General features: G+C 34.8%; 1 protein-coding gene across 2 annotated transcripts; it reads right to left on the bottom strand.

Annotated features, from left to right (window-relative positions):
• Positions 1-1,340: 1,340 nt before the first annotated feature.
• Positions 1,341-22,192, bottom strand: LOC123704764 (probable ubiquitin carboxyl-terminal hydrolase FAF). Of its 2 annotated transcripts, XM_045653257.1 has the most exons (50): positions 21,665-21,766; positions 21,470-21,542; positions 21,175-21,304; positions 20,794-21,013; positions 19,898-20,050; positions 19,590-19,779; positions 19,156-19,314; positions 18,912-19,065; positions 18,282-18,433; positions 16,736-16,993; positions 16,548-16,646; positions 16,329-16,471; positions 15,991-16,211; positions 15,778-15,908; positions 15,504-15,700; positions 15,318-15,420; positions 14,374-14,542; positions 13,829-14,075; positions 13,593-13,743; positions 13,338-13,457; positions 12,612-12,743; positions 12,379-12,477; positions 12,148-12,296; positions 11,949-12,062; positions 11,756-11,864; positions 11,523-11,676; positions 11,276-11,406; positions 10,507-10,728; positions 10,034-10,195; positions 9,621-9,849; positions 9,195-9,362; positions 8,968-9,041; positions 8,773-8,885; positions 8,524-8,697; positions 8,239-8,380; positions 7,991-8,144; positions 7,750-7,906; positions 7,210-7,327; positions 6,462-6,595; positions 6,143-6,302; positions 5,947-6,056; positions 5,697-5,780; positions 5,512-5,612; positions 5,179-5,369; positions 4,841-4,936; positions 4,536-4,705; positions 3,473-3,704; positions 2,908-3,111; positions 2,609-2,721; positions 1,341-2,415 (listed from the first exon to the last, which is right to left on the bottom strand). In XM_045653257.1, exons 2-50 carry the CDS (start codon positions 21,509-21,511, stop codon positions 2,217-2,219), a joined length of 7,434 nt encoding a protein of 2,477 aa, XP_045509213.1. In that variant the 5' UTR covers positions 21,512-21,542; positions 21,665-21,766; the 3' UTR covers positions 1,341-2,216. The 2 variants fall into 2 exon arrangements, with proteins under 2 accessions (XP_045509213.1, XP_045509223.1); XM_045653267.1 differs by lacking the exons at positions 21,470-21,542; positions 21,665-21,766 and adding an exon at positions 22,135-22,192.
• Positions 22,193-23,960: the final 1,768 nt, after the last annotated feature.

Here is a 23,960-nt window from a genome sequence, read left to right on the forward strand (position 1 = left end):
AATTATAAGAAAAGATTTAATTACAAAAAAAACATGAAATTATGAATATTTTATGTATTGTGTAAAAAAAGTGTCATGAATTCTACGACTTTTTAGTATAAATGGTCTAAATTTCATGATAAGTAATTAAGCACTTATACGTATAAGCTAACATAAAAGCGTTTAGCAAAACTAAACACAAAATTTCAAAGAAGAGACTTCATAATCCTGAAATCTATCTCTTGTTTATTATAGCAGTAAGCTACGTGCAGTTCGTTTTGTAATCGAATCATATATGTAGTTAATATTATTGAAAAAGGTATTTGATATATTATTATGTAATACACTTAAATGTTATTTCGCCCTATCGACGCTAAGCAAAGAAGTCGAGTTTCACACAAGAATAACCGGTATTTAGAAGCCTTATGATTGGAGGAGATATATACTTGGCAGTGCGAAGTGCTGATATCACAACTCAAATTAAGCAATATGCAATAAAAAGCGAACATGAATAATAAGGTTGTGCATTAATTATACATCAGCCCTGTTTATTTATTTATTATTATTTGTCAGATCGTTTTGTGTTTTTGACTCTTTCAGTCTTCAATTTGATAAATTAAAAGAGAACAGCGTTTCCTAGGCTTTTGCAGTGCATTTCAACAATTTTAAGTCTTTGACATGCTAATACTTGCGGAACTTCAGATGAAATATGAATTATGATTGCTTATATTCGAACATTTGACTCAAAATCTTACAGTAAATTAATACAAATAAACTTGTTAATGTCTAGTCACAGAATACAAGAAGGCTTATTCTTTACTAGAAATTAAGGCCAAAGTACCCCATCCATTACAAAAAAAGGCATGCTAATCTTACTGTTAATTGCTAGATTAGATATAAATAAATACTTGCGAAAATATCACTTGCGTTAAAACTCGTATTGAAAACCTTCTTATATTCAGATACTAATTTCCAAATACTCATATGCAATACCACGGTGTGGCGGTCGTTGATACTAACAAAATGCATCTTATAATTGTACGTCCTTATAATAAAAATTAAATACACTATGCATAGATAGAAATTATTCTCTTATTGAATATACGAGTAATGAAAACATCTAATTAGGGTAAATAAATACTATGTTATAATAAGCGAACATTAAGTTAAATAAATAACTTTAAGGAGGGTGGGCGCAAACAGAACTCGTCATAATTAATACTTAACAATAAATGCCCTTGAAGACGAACTTTACACGTATCGTTAACATCACAGAACAAAAGCGATGCGCAATTGTAATCTTTTCATTGTTTACTTTTACAAGGGAAATTGTTTAACGTAAATGTGCTTAATAGTTATCACTATTTTAAAGAAATTTCTAAAATGATCGACGAAATTAGCGATTGTATGTAATTTTTTTTTTTTTTTTTGTATAGGCGGTTACTTTTTACGAAATGTCTCGCAATTGCGCATCGCTAAACAAAACTACGGCTAAGCGGGAGACGCAAAACAATAAATAGGTTCAAAGCTGTTGATATAATATACTTTAATACACAGGTTGGTGCAATTTTCGGACTTTGTTTCAAGTGAAATGGCACCATATTATGTTAAGTACCGAACGTTAAAATTTACAATAATTTTATCATAGTTTTCGTAATTTAAATAACAATAAACCAAAATATCTATTGAGTGTTCAACCATAAAAAGTATTCTAATCACTTTGGATTTGGACAACTCATAGGGCGCATAGACTAAGATTGGATTTATTATTACGCCTATGTATTCAAGGTTAACATATCAACAGCGCGGGACTAGTCTCTTCTTGCACTCGGAAGCACCCAAGTGAACAACAAAACGAGTATACAAAATACGTTTATACGGTGCACTGAAGCAAGGTGATAAATACATTAGCGTGATGTCGTTGCGTCCACGCTGAATCGAAAGCCAACAGTTATAATCGAAGTGTAGTCAGTAGCGGCTGATTGTATGCGCGGACACAATCCATCACTTGGGCGCGTCCAAGCGACAATGCGAACTTATCTACGTGCTGTTCGACTGACAGCCAGTATCAGTCGTTCGTATCGCGCCTACGCAATCCGTTTCTTAGACGCTTAGCAAGAAACAACGCGAACAAATATCGATGGTAGTTGGGCGCGAACTCTACACATTATTCAGTTAGAATCAATCGACTGTATCGCGTGGACGCACGCCACTGGTCGCAGCTCGTGGCGGCGCGCTCAGAGCGGCGCGGGGTCGCGGGGCGGCGGCGGCGCGGGGGGCGCGGGCGGCGCGAGGTGCAGGCGGCGCGGCGGCTCGTCGTCGTCGGGCGGCTCGTCGTCGTCCGCGCTGTCGCCCGCCTCGCCCGACCCGGAGCCCTCGCCCGTCTCGCGCCCCTCCTCGTCCTCCTCCTCCTCCTCGGGGCACAGCTGGTACGCCCTGCGTGAAACATAACACGGTTAGTTTTGTTATTTACAAAAACAGACAAAAAAAAATTGTCCTATATAGAAATAATAGAATAGATTTCAAAGTCTAATTAAAGTATCAAAGTATACTTGAAATTTTCACATTGGTCAATTAAAATAAATGTTTGAAACTACAAGAATAGTAGTAGAAAAGTATATGAACTCACTTTTCTAAAGTTTTCCTTGCCGAATTACTGCGTTCAAGGAAGTATCCACTGGATGTTTCGTTTGAAGTTCCTGGAGGCGACCACGTCCCGTACGAACCGTACCCAGAACCATACTAAAAAGAAAAATTATGAAATTATTATATATACTGCAACAATACAAAAAATGACACAAAAATAAAAAAAGACAAAAATAAAAAAAAGACTGAACATTTATAAACAGACAAAGTTTAAAAAAATGTGCTGACTGACACGCATGGGTGCTAGTCTGAAATGTATCAAGGCATATTTTTAATACATACGCGATCAAGCTCATCCTGCAGCCATGCGAGCAGCTGCCTCCAGCGACGTCGCGCCTCAGAATGCGTGTGCACGGCGCGCACGGCGATCGGCGCGCGGCACATCACGCCCACCAGCAGCTTCACGCACGCATATGTGCGCTTTTGGTAGTGGCTGCGTGCGCGCAGACCCGTTTCCAGCAGACCCGGCCGCTCTTCTGACACGCCCTGTTCACGTTTGGGAACAATATTAATGTACCTATGTAATATAATTCTGAATAGTTTATAACTTCATAGGTTACAATTTGCTAGAAAATAGTTCACAGTAGTGCTAAAGTAATGCATTGTATAAAAGATACATCATACATGGGTGCTTCATTAAAAGCCAAAATGGTTAACTCTGAATTATAAGGCTGCTATCAATTAAAATTTTTAATATATTATGCATTAAAATCCTACAACCATCTTTCACAACATTACAAGTAATTGCAAAAAAAGACGAGCATCTATACCAGTTAGCACGCAAATCAGCTTGCAAAAATCCCGAGTGTACGACATGTAACACGTGTAAAAATAAACACGAGCGTACCTTGATAGCGTTGTGCAAGCGGTGCTGCTGCCAGCTGTCCTCCATGAGCAGCAGCGCGGTGAGCGCGTCGCAGTGCCTGCGCAGCTCGTGGCAGTACGCGCAGGCCATCTGCCACAGCAGCTCCGCCAGCGCGGCGCGCGACCAGCCCGCGTGCTCCCAGCACAGGAACTGGATCAGCCGGATGCCTTCCTCGCACCCGCAGCACTCCTCCGTCAGCTTCTTCATGTAAGTACTGTTGGGAAGTTCACTCTCATTTCAATACAATCAATTACAAATATATGTTATTAATTATAGTCCTTTTCAGCTATGATGATTCCTGTGACACTTCATCGTGTTCCGAATTACGTATTTTATGTTTAAAACGCCAAAATAATTTTAGTGCATAATATTTTTATTTTATGGCGGCATTATTACCAAAAATATCAAAATGAAACATCTTAAGCTTATAAATCAAAAACAGTATTGTTTAGTTTAATATAATGAAAAATAAAATAAAATAACACACAAATATAATACCTACGCAATTCGTGTACATGAAATGGATCGTTGAAAAATCATACAGTTGGAAAATCATATAATCGGCGCCCATCTTGTGATCGTTTGTCAATCGAGTCAATCGTCTGTACGAGTGCGTTAGCTTTGTATACAAGTTGCATTTTTATATTGATATTTTACGTGGTATTCTGTTATTGTTACTAATTATTATTGTTAACTTTTTTTTGCTGTTGTTTGCTAAGTTTCCTTAGTTAATTGTTGGCGAAATGCCGAAAAAACTAATTTTGGTACTTTATTCAAATCGATTTCATTTCCATATAAAATATTATCGACTATCGGAAACAATTGATATGATTTCAGTAAAGACATCTCTACACGTGTCAAAAATCGATGTGTCACAGAAAACATCTTAGCTGGAAAGGACTATAATTGATAATTTAAAATGAATCTAACAACACAGTTACTAAAAATATCATCATTGTGAATTATGCTAAGACTATCATTGTAAATTATATTTTTTTTAGCACCTTTTGATTTAACAACCTGTTTAGTATGAACTGTCACTCACCCAGTCCTATTGTAGAGCAGGTCAGCAGCGGTGGCGGTGAGCTGTGGCCGCGGGCCATGCGTGGGCGGTGGCTCCGCGAATGGATTGGGCAGCGGGGCCGCGCCCTCCGCCGCGCCTGCCGACTGGCACCGCGCGCTCACGTCGCAACACCGCACTAATGCGCACACCACCTGTCATATACAAATACATTATAAATAGGTAATAATAAAAAAATTGAGTAAATAGAAAAAATTATAGGCTTCTATAATATTTCATATTAGTAAGTACACAATAGATATGAGAAACAAAATTATAATTGAACAAACCTGATGTATTTTAGCCGACTCTGGATACTGATATTTTCCAAGTGCTGCATAGGATTCATCCATACACACCGACAGCACGATATCCAAAACTTTGAGCTAAAAACAAAATTTACATGCATTATTATAAACCACAATAACTTTAGACTATCTATTTGGTTAAAAAAATTATATTTCACAAGTTTCCCATGTTTGTATCATCATGCGATCTTTTATATTGGAAAAATAGGACAGTATTATATTATTAAAAACATAATTCCCAATAATTAAAAAACACTTAATCGTCCAGAAACATTGTTATCTATAAACAAACACGGCACAGCTGACAGCACTCAACCCACCCGGAGCAGCTGGTACTTCTCGTGCGCGCCGAGCATCGCGTACGCGTGGAACAGGTTGAACAGCAGCGGCAGGTGGCGGTGCGCGTGCGCGTCGTGGTGCGGCGCCGCCAGCGCGCGCGCGCTGCACAGCACCTGGTCCGACAGGCACGTCGCCTCCTCGCGGCCGCACCACGTGCCGTATCCGTTGCTCACTGGTACAAAAATCGGAATGGAATATTGACCGTTGTTGACATGTAGATCTAACGAATCACCAATTAATCGCTATTTTACTTAATTGCTAGGAATCAATAACGATAACGTAAGTATTTGTAAAGTATAGGGCTATATATTTACCTGGTGGATCTTGAACTGAGAAATGTGCCAAAAATACTATGATTTTCATAAATACTATCCTAACATCACCCGAAGGACACGAGAGTAAATAATCACATAACCTGGAAATAAAAAAAAAAATATTGAAATATGATGTAATTTATAACTTTCTGGTGCAATCTTTATTTTTGCCATTAATACATTACCTATGTGGATGTTTAAAGAGATCTGATGCAAACCACGCTCTCACACTTTGAGAACATCTTAAATGCTGGCAAAGAATGTCGTGCCTGAAAAAAAATATTTATAATATGAAATAGCGATCATATAATACCATTTTAAGAATTATTAACGGTTACAAATTGCGGAAAAGCATACGAACATGTTTAAATGTTCACATTTTTTCCTGACTTATAAAACTGAAAGATACATCGCGTAAATAATAATAATATTTACCAGTCGGTCGCTGGACCACGTAAAGTTTTCTTTGTGTGAAAACCAACTTGGAACAAAAACTTTGTAGCCATCTGAACAGCTAACATTGACATTTCTTCGTGTTCTTGGCCCTTAAAATAAATCACAATTATTTTTTTTTTCATAAATGAAATATTATGTTTTGAGAATGTATAAGTCTTGAGAAATGAATATTTACCCAAACAGCACTTTGCGATCCAGGGTGAACTTGTAACCTCATGAAACATAATTTCTTCATGAAATTAAAATGTTCTAAACTAAACTGATCTTGATTGTGACAGAATGCAATGTTGCTTCTACGAACGGAATTCCAAATAGGTCTCGGTATGGCACTTTCCCTGTAAAAAGTACAGAAATAAATAAGTATTGAATAAAATATTTTAAGCGCAAAAAGAAGCTATTTAATTTTTAACGATATTTTTTTTTATATTGTTATTTACACAGATAAAGCATATAATTTGTATTTTTATTAATGAAATGTTATAATCAAAACATACTTGAGAGTCATATTTCTCATAGTTTGTTCTAGAGACGTATCTATCGTGTCCTTTCGCGTATAAAATAACATGTAAGCATTCCACCACCTTTTCTGGCGCTTGTAAGATATCCGCTTTATAGTTGAATCAAATACCTGCAAATAACATTATGCTTTTATTTTGTATACAACAATAGTACCATAAAGAACAATAGTGATTATGTGTAATATTTAAAAAAATCTCTGTAGTATTTAGTGCAAATTATACACCACATATAACAGTTATAAACTGTATATACAGGATGTCCCATTATCGGTATACTAAGCGCGAAGGGACTTGTAGTTTTGCATACACTGATCACGTAAAAAATACTTAATCAACAAAATTACACCTAAATTTTTACTTAAAATTCATGTTTTCTTCTCTAGCTTCTAGCAGCCGGCATATTATGCTTCGCTAATGTGAGCATTTTATCTATGAAAACATAATATTAAACGATAGCTCACGTATGGGTGGCAAGTTGGGCGGGTTGCTTGTTAGGGGTGTACACAAAGAGTTTTAAGTATTCATCTATTTGAAAAAAAATGCATCTGGAATTTTATAAGTATTTTTTACGTACTCAGCGTATGCAAAACTATAACCGCCATTGAGCTTAGAATACCGACGGTGGGACACTCTGTAGAGTATAGATACAGTTTACATTAAAAATAAAGGACACATACAATAAATTGAACTCAAACAAATTTGAATAAAAATGAATTTCCTCTACCTCTCCCATATATTCGCCGCCAAAGCACTGCGCCTTCATCTCGTCATCATCGTGCATAGCGCACTCGGCCACGTCACCGTCGTCCAGCTTCACCCAGCGACCCATAGAACCCGTGTCCCTACAAAACACAATATTAATGAATATTATCCTTATTATTGAAAATTCTTTAGGCGCATTGAGAGTAAAACTTCAAGGTCGTGGTAGGGCAATACCGTTATGTCATATACTAATATAGAGTAAGGCAACGATTTTGGTATCTTTGAATCTTGCCAAAGACGTTTCACTTCTGACTTGTGTGCTTTGCACACTCCTTTTCGTCGTATTTTTTTAATCTTATAAATACATATTTCGAAATAATAACCCGTTACAGTATGTACTTAATTAATAGGGATATTTAAAATCATCAATTTTAAATAATTAGCTTCCTTATAGAAATAAGCTGTGATATTACTGTGTTCATTCATGAGTAAACAAACATTTTTTTTTAATACCAGTAACTATAATCTGTTATAACGAGAAAAGTCCTTGACAGATTTCTACCTCAATAATACATAAGAGTAATAATGTCCCCCGGAAGCCTGCCCGGAGTGTACGACGATCCCGCTCAACTCGTACTGAGTGTACCGCGGATCTTTCTCGCAATTCTCACTTCCTTCCCAAAGAGCTCCTTCGCCTTCCGCACGTGCTAGACCCCACGCTAAAAAACATGAAGGAATTATAATTAATTGCTTTACTGAATTTATTTTGTTGGGATATAACTCGTAATTATGATTTATTTTACCTGTATAGGGTTCCACGTCCAACTCGCGCGGAAATTCAAAGTAATCATTAAATTTTATTGCACAGACTTTTTCAAAATCGTATTCAAATCTTTTAAGTTGTATGACTAGAACTGGAGGCAGTTTATTTAAACATAATCTTTTCACTGTTACCACCTGAAAGTAGAATAAAAATTGTGTGAGTCTCAATATAATATTCAAATTTAGATAAAATAATAATTTTAACGCTAGTTAAAATTATAAATAATACCTTTTTGCTACACTTATCACAATAATAGGCATCTGCGCCTTCTAATAATTCGCCGCGTACATATGCCTCTAACGACTCCTGTAACCGCGACATATTCCTTATGTCTAAAGATACTACGCTGAATGGCTCTTCCTTACAATACCTAAAAACCATCACACAATATTATGAGAGAAAAGGAAGGAACTATTTCATTAAAATGATAAAAAATTATTAAATTTACTCTTCAATACAATATTTTGAGCTTCCAATCCATTGTATTATATTTTATTAACTCAATTTCTTTACCTGTGTGGGCACCCTTTACATATCTTCTGGTCGGAATATGTTCCTCCCATAGTTTTGGCCATTAATTGTTCTTGACCTAAAGATTTAAGCGCTTCATCTAGAGACTCTACTAGCGACATAAAAAATTCCACTGCGTCTTGTTGTTCACGTAAATTCACAGGTTCGCCTTGCAATCTAAAACCGTAAGATATTACAAAATGGCTTTAACTTTTATATAGTTTATTTCAGTTTATAAAGGCCATTTATTACCTGAAGTGTGCCCATAATCCCCGAGGAACATAATACTGAAGTTTACTGTAATGTAAATGCGCAAATATCGCTTGCACTTGCTTTAATATGGTGATGTTGTAGTCGCCGCTATTCTGGTAAAATAAAGCTTGATATATTATTTTGCATTAAATTAAGAGAATTACTATGAAAGAAATACACTATTATTATTATTACCTCTGTATTATTTTCTATAATGTTGTGGTGATGTATTTCTCCAGAAAAATCTTCATTTGGATCTGTAGCGGCGCCTAATAATTGAAGAAAAGCAATTAGTGGACTCGTGAGAATGGCATATAGCCAAGTTGTTATTATATCTAAACGTGGAAATGTTCAGGTATTCACATGTGAGGAGCTAAGTGGTGCTATTATACTATTAATAGTTTAAATGGAATCTGCCTTACCTTGCACAGTGAGAAGTGCATCTCGTACTGCGCGCACGCAGTACAGCTGCTGCAACACCGAGTTCATATAACAGGTGGCACCCGCATTCTTCAGCCCAACAAGACCAGCGCCTGGACGTGGGCCCACGCACGGCATGTATTCCCATTCGGATAGCGGCATATTTTTATCTATGGAAATAACAAAAAAAAAACTGTAAATCCTACTTATTTTAACTTTGCAATACCTAAATCAATAGAATAATACAGTCCAAATTTGATGAAGTGAACTCTTAGTTTTATAAAGAATTTTTTTAAGACATTATATTTAAGTAACTTTATCCAACTATGTTTCCTTTACTAGTTAGGTAACTAAAAACGTATTTATAAATAATCCTACATACTATATCTCATACTATTCTCTACTTGAGCTAAAAAGGCGCAACTAACCGCTATAGAACATGAGGTGCAGCAGGTTGGCGAGCGCGGCCATGTTGGGCACGCAGCCGTGCACGAGCGCCAGCAGCAGGTCGGCGGCGGCGGCCACGGAGCCGGGCGTGCGGCACAGCGGCGTGGGCACGTCCTCGCTCGTGCTGGGGCCGCTCGCGCCGCGCTCGCCGCCCTCCGACATGCGGCACCACGCCCACGAGTACGGCCAGAGGAACTCTGTTGCCACTTCCTATAGCACAAATGACACATGATAATGATTAAAACAATTAATTTAACAGCTGAAAACTTTCTGCCAAAAAGTTATATGTATATGTATGTTTATTGTTATTGTTTTTAAATAAAAAAAATCCTTCGACATTAGATTAAGATTATTATCCTATTAGAATATTTTACTATAGTATAGTTAGAAGTACCTTGATTAAACCTGCATCTTTATGGTCAGGGTGTGCACCATATTGAAATTTAACTTGAGCTGGCACATGTGTAAAGAGCTCTTTGGTGAGATTCAAATGTCCCTCCAGTAAAGTGTCTTCAAGGGCTTCGGGATTTGTGCGAACAGCGCGTAACCAAGCAACCTATATACATCAAGATATTAATAATGCACAGTAAATAAATAATAATAATATTTGAGATAACCATTTATTATAAACTGAAAAGAGTAAGTATATGTATACAAGATAATAATTTCATGTAAATAACTATAAATGTAACAAAGTTAAAGTGCAACTACAAAATTTTTTACTGTCTTTGAAAAAAACTGTTTTATGTACCGGTCATTTAATATATTTTTTTCTTATAATAATTCAAAAGCGCTGCTAAACGAAATCTATAACAACAAATAATTAAGTTTTAACATTTCAACTTTATAATGTAGTCTCGCACATACCTCAGTGGCCAGATCGTCCAGCGTCCTGGCCGTGGGCCCGGCGAGCGCGACGAGCCGGCACAGCAGCTGCAGGAACTGGTGCGCGTGGCGCGAGTGCGCGGCGAGGCGCGGCAGCGTGGCGGCGCCGCCCGCCCCGCCCAGCGCGGCCAGGGCGCAGCGCGCGCCGCCGCCGCCGCCCCACGCGCACATCGACAGCAGCTGCTCCGCGGACGACACGCGCACCTACCACACATCGTACATTTAACGCATTTCATTCATTGAGATATACATATAGAGACGACACCGCCTATATCACTAATGTTCCGCTCAACATACGTCATATGGCGTATCTGCACGCTCATTTTTTATTTGTTTTAAAGTGAAACGCATCAAATATGCCTTCGTGTGTTACGATATTGCACAAATAATACGGAAAAGTGCAAAGGAATAACTTTCATCGGTAAGTGCCTATGCCTAACTAGATAATAATTTTTAAAACTTAGTTAGAGCAAAAAAATGGCGCACAGATTTTGTTCGTGGTGTCTCCTCCATACGTAGTACTATTATCTCAATGATTTCATTGCTCATTTTGCATTAAATACCACACTGTTAGTCGATAGACTCAATAATTACCAAATTAAACAAATAAACTACAATATGAAATGCAACTGACTTTATTCAAGTACTAGTAAATTTCATTATTAAATAGATTATATGCAACCAGCTCATTATAGCGTTTAGAAGATTCGATCAGATCATAATAGCCATTGAGATATTGTAAAAGAGGTACCTGAGCGCTGGGGCAGTCTATCATCAAATACAAAGCAGTATCCTGCCACCAAGACTCGTGTAATAGATCTTCAAGATGTCCTCCGCCAAGAGCCATGCAAATTGTAACCACCTCCATACACTCTCGAACCACTAAAAAAGCGATATCAAGTAATAATTAAGGAAACATTTTTACATATCAAATCATATCCATAAACTTGAAAGTCTTTTTATATTACACATGTATTGTTACACAGTTTCATACTAACATGTAACATCATCCGAATGCACTAAGCCTGAAATTTCTGAGGGTTGGGCCACAGAGTAGGTAAGTGCGTAGAGAGATCGCACTGTGGCTGCTGTTGGCACGCGCCACCACACTAGCGAGGACACTGATTCACTATCTTCACCACTTGTCACCATCTGTAGAATTAAAATACGAGATATTATCACATAACATGATTTGATTGTTCATGTAAAGTTTAAAATTCCAATACGTTACCTGCTCTCCAAGTGTGTTTGCTAATTTCTCTGCAATAGCCTTGACGATTATTTCGCAGTTGTGGTTTGGTACAGACTGTAATGCTTCTCGCAATATTGTGACGTCCATTCTAAAATACAATCCATTTTTAAACTACACATTTTAAAACCGGTGTTTTATTAATTAAGTTTATTAATTTATCATAATTAGTTACCTAAATTCCTTATCAACTGAGGTATCAGACCCATCAGGAGCGAGAATTTCAAAAAGATGTCCCAGTGTGTATAAAGCTAATTTTGCTAGCCTCACTAGTGCTAAGTACCCAACTCTGAAAAAAAGGAAAATTATTTTGATACATACAAAAAATCTCGAGTAGTCAGTAAATCTCCAGACATCAAATTATTAATATGTACCTGCGCGTATGTGGTGCGGCGCCCTTCAGAAACTCATTGTCAGACAAACATTGTACCAAGAGGGGAGCTTTTTTTACACAAGCTAGTTGAAAGCTGCGATTACGCTCCAATCTGGTGTCTGATGACGGCATCACCATACTGTATAAAACCTAAGTAACAAAATTCAAATATTTTACTTATAATATCAAATACAATCAATTACGTTTATGGCAATTATTTTCAATAAACTACCTCAATGTTATAAGCAACGGCGGGTGGCGCTGGCCCGTACAGCATATCCTTTAATTTGGAATCATCTCTACACAGTAATGCTTCTGTTAACTTCTCTACCTGAAATCACACAGTCATTTAATTTTTAAGAAATATTATTTTATGCTATTTTAGCAGCAATTTCTCGTTTAGTGTTCTAATTTTTTTGTTTACAACATATTTCTTGTTATAATGAAAAATTCAAATATACATACTGTTAACTTATGCGGTGGACATATTTGCGAAAGAAGATGTGCAGCCTCCGTTAGTGGGATGTGTCCTTTGGTAATACCGACATGCTCTAATTCCAATATAAACGGTAAATACCAAGAGCCTTGTGAAAAAATCTGCAATAAAAGATTCAATAAATTGTAAAATAAAACTGAGTGAACTTGAGTTCTGAAAGTACTAGCTTACCGCCCGCGGCTTCGCTCGCTTTGTCTAAAACCTAATAAAATATATAACTAAAACCTTCCTCTTGAATCGCTCTATCTATGAAAAAAATAAAAAAATGTGTGCGTGTACTAGAGTACACACGTAAGAAGTGAAACTTAGGGATAAGAAAAAGTTGGCGCGTAACGCAAAAATGTCACGCCTACGGCGTAACGCAAAAATGTCACGCCTACAGCGTAACGCAAAAATGTTACACTAAATTTTTGTCCAACCCCGATAAAGAAGTTTCACTTCTAAAACCGCATCAAAATCCGTGATAAATACGATAAAAATCCGTAGCGTAGTTTTAAAGATTTAAGCATACAAAGGGACATAGGGACAGAAAAGGCGACTTTGTTTTATACTGTGTAATGATAATTTTTCTATCACACCCTACAAAACATCACATAATTAAACATAACATAGTTCTAATGCCTTTTCTTACTTAATAATAATTATGAACTTAATTTTTATGACAATGTCTCAGACAAATACTAAAATATTCTTACCACACCAGGCAAAGCGTGTTCCGGTGTCGGCGGCACCGGTGGAGAGGTGGCGCTCGAGTCGCTGCTCGACTCGTTGGACGAGCCACATCCACCACTGCCGCATACTTGACCGTCATACACCTAACATAAATTATTGAGTATTGTATATTTACACAAAAAAATAGTTATATTTAATTTAGAAATTCTTTAAAAGCAATATTTTCTCATTAAATTCTGAAATATTGAAGCTTAAATATTGGTATAATTTATAAGTACCTTGGCAACAAGAATAGTCTTGTCTCTGAGTGGGATTTGTGAAAGTATTTTCCTGTCGTGACTTGAATCCAAAAGTTCACCATTCACATACAATTCTAACTTATTTATATACATTTCCAGTTTGATACTGCTCTCTGATGTACACTTTAACCTATAAAATGTTTTTAATTCAAATTATAAATTCTTAATTCAAAAAATGTATTCTAATGTTTACTTGGTTGTTTTATAAATAGTACCTTCTCTGAACAGCCACGCGCAATGAGTGAAGAGTTTCATTAGAATGTGAAAATAATTCAATATCATCGATTTGTCTTTGGCCTGTTTGAAAATTAAATCTGACTATTATAGTACACTGCCGTCCCCTGCCCGACCTGTAAATCGGCAGTATCTGACGATCCGCCGAGAACCTTCTATCACATTCGTTTATATATTCTTGTATGGCACGAATTACTCTACACATCTTTGTACAACTCTCAGTCCCGTCTGAAACAAACAATATTACACTTAAACTTGGCAACAATAATAAACTGGTCCTATAAATTTGTAAAAATAAAATGTATCTTTACGACACAAGCTATTATTAAATTCAGACGGGAATTTTATTATAAATCATCTAAAATATTATTGAAGAAAAATAAAACATGTACCTACAACACTAAACCAATTGTTTAGTTGAATAACATTGGTTGCGTCAGCGCAGCGCCCGTGCACGTGCATATCTCACGCAGCAGCTTGATACCGCATCAATATATAAAATGTATCTCTTACGATATTTCCCTACCGTCACTAGTCTCCATGTCCTTCTGCAGGCGCTGCGTGCGCGCGCAGCACTGCGTGAGGAACGCCTCGTGCTGGTGCGCGGGCGGCAGCGCGGCGCCCGTGCACGTGCACGTCTCGCGCAGCAGCTCGATGCCGCGCGCCGATATGTCGTCCTCGCACTCCGTTATAACCTGAATTCATTGGTATATTTATATTTTATACAGAAGAAATGAATAAAAAAATATAAATTATGACCATCCCGTAAATACACGTGTTCTTAGGGCTTCATTTCAAATCATGCTTCTTATAATTCTGTTTCTTTTTACAAGATTTTTATGACGAGATAGAGTGCCTTATAAGCCCCGCAAGTTGATATTGCGATGGAACCTTGTCACAATAACAGCCGCGCGCGTGACGTCGTCAAGTAAAGATAGCAAAAAAAAAAATTAATAAAAAGTAAATAATATGTTTATTCTAAGAAATTTCGGCACCATAAAAAACTAGTTTTGTATGCTGCTTATAAAAAAACAATGATTAAACCCTTAAGTATGTAACTAATAATTATATTGTTGATGTGTAAATATGAAAATATTTTTTAATTAATGTTATGTAATTATAAATTACTAGCTTATCGACCACGACTTCACCCGCTTCGTCTCAAACCTAATAAATTATACACTAAAACCTTCCTATTGAATCACTCTATGTATTAAAAAAAACGACAACAATATAACTCAACAATAAAACAGGATAATTAGCGCGGGCTGAATTTGCGAACGGTACTGACGGGTCGACGTCGACTACGTCACCAAGATGGCCGCCAATCGCAATATCAACTTGCGGGGCTTATACACCATCTTAATTCTTATTATGTTATAACCTAAAGCCAATTTTATATCAAATATATATAACAAAAATTTAAGAAAAACAAAACAACCCACTTGTTAGAATTGAAGTAAGACTTACCCTCCATAAATAATCTAATCCTATGAGATCAGGGTCGTTAAGAAGAAAGCCACGCCTCTTAACTTTAAGTTTTCCTTCTTTCGAGTTAACTGCCTTGAAAAACCTGAAAACAGATTTTAAAAATATTATCTCCTGTTGTTTTACAGCAAATATATTTATAAAGATTGCCACATTCTGTTGTATTACCTTTCAAAACATTTGATTCCTGAATGAGTTAGTAGGTTTGGAGGTAAGGTCATAATGTTACGTCGAAAAAAATGCAAATTAATATTTGGATCCAAATCTGGTTCTTCACCCATTAATTTACTGAACCATCGAAAGCACGCTTCACGATCTCCAATATGAGCTGGTTTTTCTGCCAGACATACCCATATTTGTTTGGCCTAAAAACCGAATTATTAATTTCAATACATTAAAATTAAATATTAGATTTATAAACCATTAAAAGGTATAACATTACCTGTTCAGCACAAAGCCACAACTGGCCATCTTTCAACAAAAACCGTAAAAAACTTAGTCGCTCGTGTACTTGTGCCGCGTGGGGATATCTGCCATCAGGTAACCAATTTTCCCAGTCAATTTCACTCTCTTCTGAAAAAAACGCCGAATAAATAACCCCTCCATTGTTTTCTAACTAAATTAGACTGGCAAATTTATTTTTGATCATACTCACCCGTTAATTTCGCCCGCACCGTGTCCATGTAATGCGTCAACGAGTCGGTAACCAATATGACAAGGGAGTGTTGTGTTTGCAGCCTGTCTATGAGCTCTTGTCGCGTGACGTGCGGCCGTACTCCAGCGCCGCCGCCCGACTCGTACAGACAACATATCTCACGCATCATCTTTAGCGCCGGTAATACCCATGTCTCGTTGCTCTTCAACTCTTCTACACATCTGGTAAACGATTATTAAATTATACTTAAATGAATAACAATACATTTTTTTTCAAAGAAAGATATATTTTGAGGGTGTAAAAAGAAACAATTTAAATCAATTCTATTTCGCACTTACTTGTCTAGCCAAATTGTTTTCTGCGCATCACGGTCTTGACTACAACTATAATCGAGTATTTTAATGAAATTCGCAAGTGTTAAATCCATTATTTCTGTGCATACTTCGTCAGAATGCGCCAAATTCCAAAACAGAACTAATACCTATAAAAAAATAAATACGATTAATTTTTATTTCCCAATAATTTTGTCTAATTCAGTATCTAAAAACATAACATACTTTATTCGCCATTACGCCATCTTTGTCATCTTCAGCCAGCCTCCTTATTACTTCTATTAACTTGTCGCTTTGCTTCTTACTGGACGTTGACCAACTAGCCTATAAGATTTGAATATGAATATAAAATCCTAATTTTTTTATTCATATTATGTCACTGTACAGACTTAACGATTTTTGAGTTCAATTACCTTAAAACAGTCAAAGAGATGATCTAATTGATCTGGTGTGAAATCCCAAGCGAGTTTCGCTAATAAATCATGTACATTTTTTACGATTGCCTCGTGCTTCCCATGTTGAGCCTTCCATATCGCGTCCAAGTCTTCTCGCGTTAAAGAGTTCTCTTTTATCATAAATCTTAGCATTTTTTCTAATCTTTCTACATACTGCGGTTGATGAAGTGAATCGCGTAAAACAATATCCACCACACCGTTTTCTCTAATCCAAGTCTAAAAAAAGATTTTTTTAGATATAAGTTTCCAATATTCATAAAGTTTTTATTTGACATATAAATTTAAAGATAACACAGCTCAACAAAAAAACAATTTTTTTTTGTTGCCCTGGATATTTCTACAGATTTATATATTTCAAGTACCCAGTTTGCGAATGTAATCATTAAAATTATTTAACTGGCTCTAGTTTTTTTTTAATTTGGATTTTCATATATAAAAATTTCTTACGGCCCTTCAGAGTACGGGTTACTAACAAGTGTTTATTTTTAGGTGAATTACGTTTTCTGCACATTTATTCGCTCAGACAGAACCCTATTCTATAAAACTGACTGTAGAATATCAGAATAATAAATGGTTTCTGTAAAAAAACATTTTTATGAACAACAATGTTCGGTTTGTATCGAGTTAAAGAAACCCAGTAGCACTTGGTCAGCAAAGTGGATAGGTATACGAAATTCCCTTGATGTTTTTATTAATAGAATTAGACAAAGCAAATTCATTAGGAATAATTAATAAATATGAAAATTTAGGCCTTTGAGGGAATCTAGAAGTATAAGAAGAATACCCGATGGCCCTACAGGACGGGCGTGTCGACAATTGATAAAAAATGAAAATTTAACAAAATTTAATAACTGATGCTGAATGTAAATTATGGAGAGATATAGTATTAATTAATTTAAGATTAATTTCAAACACCAAATTATAAAGAAATGGCACAACAGTTGTTTAAAAAACTTCATTATTTTATGAGCAAATACGAGCATAAAGCTACACTTTGCCCACAGTCTCCTGGATAGATATCCAGTAAATCTGCGGAATTTCTGTGAGAAACAGGAAGAACACATCGAAAAAGAAGTAAAAATTATGGAATAATGGTATCAGGGTATATGGGATCGTCACATGATGGCAGCTTACTGATGGTCCATAAGAAAACTATTGTCCCAAAATTAACTAAGAAGACAAGCTTATAAAATCTATTTCCTTGTACTATTTCATAAGTTTTAATGATTTTTCTCTATTTTTATATCCATTTGAATTAATTAAATACTAAAACAAAACAATAAGTAAAACTTTGTAATAAATAAATGATGTAAAACAAATATACCTTCTATTTCATGCTGCGTTTTAGAGTCTAGTAAGAAAATTAGGATAAAAAAAAACTAGAGCCAATCTACCAAAACTATTAATAGTTCTGTATATAATATGCATTAAATTATTCGAAACCACTTTCACATCCAGGGCAACAAAATCATTGTTGACCAGTGTAATATATTTTAATACATACTGTTATAACAGTTGGTGTAAGCCATTCTGGTTTTGGTTGCTGAGCGATCGTACTTATAAGTTGGTTTATTTCATTTAACGCTGACATCTTTCCATTGAACGACGACATTTGAAGCAATCGTAAAATCATTTTCAATCGAAACATTTCTAGTGCTGCAACACGAAAAGGTAGGAACATTCATTCATTCATTCATTCTTACTATATTTATATAGAATTATTTAAACCATGGCGTCTTCTCTTCTTCGCTTGCTGCATGTGGGGTTTGACAACATACAATGTAGCAGCTTAGGAGCGGATATATTACAGCGCCCCTAAGCAGCTACAGGGTATGCAATCTGCCCAAATCTTCCATTTTTCAGACTCTTCATATGTACTCTTGATTCATTGCTATAATAATTAAGCACCCAATGGAATAAAAAGTACAAATATTTTTTTAACATGACAATTATATTTGTTTTATTGAACATGTTGTAAAATGTGGTGAAATTGTTATATGTGCAAATGTGATGAATTTCAAATTTTCAAAACAATGAGACATCATTTATGATAGTTATTGTTATACATAACTTTAACCACATCCCCATCTCAATCAATACAATAAGTAAATAACAACAACAAGTAATTACTAACATTTAAGTAGACTATGGTGATGTGGAGTCTTGACAGAAACACATTTACATGCTCTGATCAGACAAGAAACTGTGTCAGTCTTATTCTCACTACCGCGTGCTTCGCGTTTTAATTCGTCATCAGTTAAACTCTCTAACAATGTTGGAATACATTCCTGTAACAAAATATTTATTTAAATTAAAAAATAAAGGTAAAAGAAACAAACTTAAAAAAATGTGTGACACACAATTTACAATATACAAACCAAAACTGGTAGAAGATAAATTGTAACAGTGTGAGGTGTTAGAAGATCATGGCACAGCCCCAGAGGCCGTAAGAGTTGCCACACAGCAGCTACACGGGTTTCTCCTGTTGTTGACATCTCTAGGGAAGATGGCTGATCAGACCTCGAGGAAATTGAACCCTAAAAATATGAAAAAAAAAATACATATTTTAGTTGAAATATAGAAATGTTAAAATTTGAATGACATAATCTCATATTAATTAATATTACATCCAGTAATCATATAAGTTTAAAGATACATTAATTTTTGGGAAAGTTTTTTTTTTATTAGTTATTGATAAAAAAAAATATATTTCCTTTTAAATATATGTCAACGCTGAACAGATTAAAATCACTCTGGCAATTCAATTTTTTCTGGAAATTCAATTGCAATCTGGCATTCATAATATACTTACCTCCATATTGTCCGTGCTACTAATAATGCTATCGGTGGTATCAACTTTTGGATCTTCACTTTCTTTTTCTATTATTTCATTTGTGACTTTCTCCTCGGAACTTACAGATGTTGTTAATTCTGATTTTTTGAATCCCATAATAGCTTCAAACCTTTCCCTTAATTTTACAAATCCACCTGCCTGACCAAATCTAAAAAAAATATCTTTATTTTTATAAAAATTTCAATAAGAATTAAAATAAAAACAAAATTTATGTTATGTTTAAAGTTCTGCAATAATTTTTTAAATACCAAATAGTAGTGACATACATATTAATGAGATGGACCAGCCATCCCTTGGGTGTTCTGTGGTCCTGAGATCTGGCAAAAACCTCAGTTTCCTGATTTGACCCTTGCCCCGTGGCAGACACAGTTGAAATTGTCAATCCTTCAGAAGTCCTAGATGCATTGAAAGTGTGAAACCTAGAATCATAAATATGTATTATCGTATCATTTTACTAATTTTCTAATTCAAAATTGAAATATGTCTTTCTTTTGAATTTTTTCTTTAAGCTTATGTAGATTTTCACTGTTTGTGGTAGTCATCTCGTCTTATAGACATAGACTGTCTTACTAGTATTTTATGATTCCGTTAATAATACCAAATTACCTTGTTAGATGACCACCACTGGCTGCAAAAATCTACCCTTGCTTGATAAAAAATTTTTCATTATATTAACTGTCATAAAACTATTGTTAATCTAGCACTACCTTAGTCATCACCTGGTTTTTAAATATGTCAACAGGGTTTTTATGACATAGTAATTCACTATTTATCCACATACCAAAAAGACTTTTATAACAAAAATATTACCAATCACATGCAAAGCATTGTTAAAATTACAAAACTACAAACAAAATATTTGATAGCAAATATAATTAGGATCCCAGTTAGAGGAAATTTAGGACCTAGGATACATATAGAATAGATAGTCATGAGGAAGGCATATTTGCACACAAATACATTACAAAGTTACCAATAAACCACTAGTTAATCATTTAATCACCATCAGGATTTTAATTAAATTCTAAATGTGCAATCTAGCAAAGATTAGAAAGAAGTGTTGTTGCCCCATAAGAAAATAATCAATTAATCATAACAAGTTGAAATAAGCTTCAAACATATAAAAATGCAAAAATACTATGATTATATACATATCACTTACTTATTATTAGGATTAAATGCCATTGACAGGAGATTCAAAAATCTAGGATCATCCAATTTCATGGCACACAATTTAACAAGTTTCTCACAGTTGGAACGCACACATTGCTGTATGTTATTCTTCCAGGATGAAACCGCATCGTCAGTTAGAATTTTTGTAAACGATAATGTTAGCGCATCATTATAGAACCGCTGACAAAGCAGATTGTTTACATCTTCACCTAAAATATGTTATTAGCCAATAAATACTTAAAAAAATCTTTGGAAAATATGATGAGAGGAGACATAGAATAATTTTTAATATAATAATTATCATAACAATTATCATATATTAATATGCTATGTAATAAAAATTTCACTACAAAAAATTTTCACTTCAAACCTTTGGTTGCTAATTCTGTAGCAGCATTAAGTAACGCCTCTAACTCCTGCTCTGGTAGAACAGGTACTACCCATCGAGGATGTGAGATTTTTTCTTCTAATGCCTTTAGTTTTGCCTCGGGGAATACCATCTATAAAGTAAATTGGAAATTGCAAACACAAAAAATATAATAATAATAATATGCAATCATAATCTATCACTTGAAAAAGTTATTTATTTTGCAGACATTTTCTTCTCTAAATAAATAAGATACACAATAATTCTAAAAATTAACCTATAGATATAAAATTATTACCTCCCCAGGCAAATGCTCTTGTTCCTTCATTGATATTGTCATTATTATAACATAACTATAATCATTTCTTTTTCTGCAAATAAAATTTCAATAATGTATCCAAAAAAATTGCTTTTTTAACAAGTAAATAACACACAAAAATTTATAAATCTATAAAATAATATTCTAAATAAAACAATAACAATGTTTATATACCTAATATGTACATAATTAATATAACGAAATCTATTTTATTACTTGATAATACTTCAAATGTAATAGTAACTTTTAAACTCCAATGTCTAGCGCACAGCATAGTAAGTAAATAGATAATATTCATTGATGTAAATAATATTATACAAATCTAAAATGTTGTTTTAGAAGGTATTTCCGAGACAGGAAAAATCTATAATCGATAAGATCATGCCGGAAAAAACTCAAGCTTTGCTTCAAGGAATATAATCTACAGTATAGAGAAAAAATACAAGTTACAAATATTGTTATTATGTCCTTACTTTAGATGCAAAAAATAAAGTAATCCTACAAAAATAATAAATTCCGATCAGCCGGCGCGACAAAATGGCGTCATTGTCTTAAACATATATATTTAAAATGATTGTATAAAACATCTCTTTAGATAGATAAAGAAAAAAATGTCGCATGAAATTACAACCAATTTAAATTACCTTTAGTTTTTATCATAAATTTAACGCATTAAAAATTACAAAACCACAAATTCATCCACTACACTTTTTGACGTAATAACGAAAATAGATAAAATAGAAACCTGACTGATTACAGAGTACAGACCACAGTACAGACGAATATGTCTAATGTCAAATCGATTTTTACATTCTAGTACAGCTAATAGTACTGGAGATTGCACTATGAACGTTGACTTGCCACGGGAAGGTATGACCTTGAATGACGCCTGTATGTTTTTGTTCCTTTCACACCTAACTTGGCAAGTTGGTGTGAAAGGGATGAAGGAACATACAGGCGTCATTCAAGGTCATATTTTCTTGTGACAAGTCAACGTTCATAGTGCAATCTCCAGTGTATTAGATATAAGCTTCTTGGGTCTACACTACTCAGTTATAATAATGTACTCTGTGGTCTACACCAAAGGTCTTCACACGTACAGTGAACTGAGAAAGCGACTGATGATAAAGATACTGTTTTTAACTGGAGTGGTATGAATTTGGCTAAGCGACTGGCGACAAATAAACTAAAGAAGCTACGAATATTGGTTGGAAATAAAATAAAGATTGAGCGTACCTAAAGAGTGATGTGATTAATCCATTTGAGATATAAAAAATCTAAATGCTCTAAAGATGTTTACAGCCACAGAACAGAAAAAACCTGTGTTCGTAAGTGATTCCTCCCGCCGCGCGCGCCGCCAGTTGTGTGATTTGTTAAAAAGCAAAAAGTGTTATAGTGCGTTATAAAAATACATAAAAAACACTGTGGGAACGATCTAATTACGGATAAAGGAAGGAAAAATATCTTGAACATTTGTGATAAAAAATAAGAATTGGCTTAAAGGTCTCGTAGCCAGGCCATTAAATATTAAAAAAAAATCAAACTTCAAAGCTGTCTGACAGCTGACTGATGACTGAGACTGAGAACCAAAGAGTATAATGTATAATAGGGCATAGAGAGCCCTCTTGAAGCATATGAAGGCCAACCTATTTGACTTTGACTGGCGACAATGAGCCCTCTGGATTTTGGGGTTAGAACTAATTCCATATACCTACATACATATATACGTTAATATACATAGGTAGTAGGTATATTTTTTTTATCACTACTCTTCTATAAATAACGACGCAATTTAATTTGAATAATCATTTCAGGCAAAAATAATATGTGCCTGGAATAAATGCTCACATATTATATTTGCGTCGTTATTGAAATAGGAGAGCGATATTGTTTCAGAGAATACCTACAACTGATTTATTATCATTTATTTTCAACATTTTAGAAATAAGACTAAGATCTAAATGATTACAAAATGGATGGTTTTTAAAGATTTAGGTGAAAAAAAACTTTTCAGTTGTAATAATTACAAGATAATTAGCTTATATAATTAGTATTTATATTAGTTTCATTATATGAATATAAATACGGAGTCTTTAAAAATGAGATATTTGGAAGTGCTAAATAGGTATAATTCAGTCAAATTTCTTAAAACAAATTGAAGTACTTACTAAGGATAATGAAGAAAACGAGAATAAAAGAAATTAGTTCTTTATTTTTTAAATGCTTTCACATATTGTAATATTACATATTTTTAAGTACTTATCTAAAACAAAACTGTCCGTGCACATAATTTTCAGTAAAACGTTTTGAAAGCCTGAAAGTAGGGCTCGATTCAACGCACTTTCACCACACTTTCACGAGAACTATAAACTTCACACGATTATCAACAAAATGAACTAATTAAGTAATTTTAACGTAAATAAACTTCACCGTTCACGTATAGTCGCCGCCATTTTATGACAGAATTATC

This window comes from Colias croceus, chromosome 2, assembly GCF_905220415.1.
Source record: "Colias croceus chromosome 2, ilColCroc2.1".
Lineage (NCBI taxonomy): Eukaryota > Metazoa > Arthropoda > Insecta > Lepidoptera > Pieridae > Colias > Colias croceus.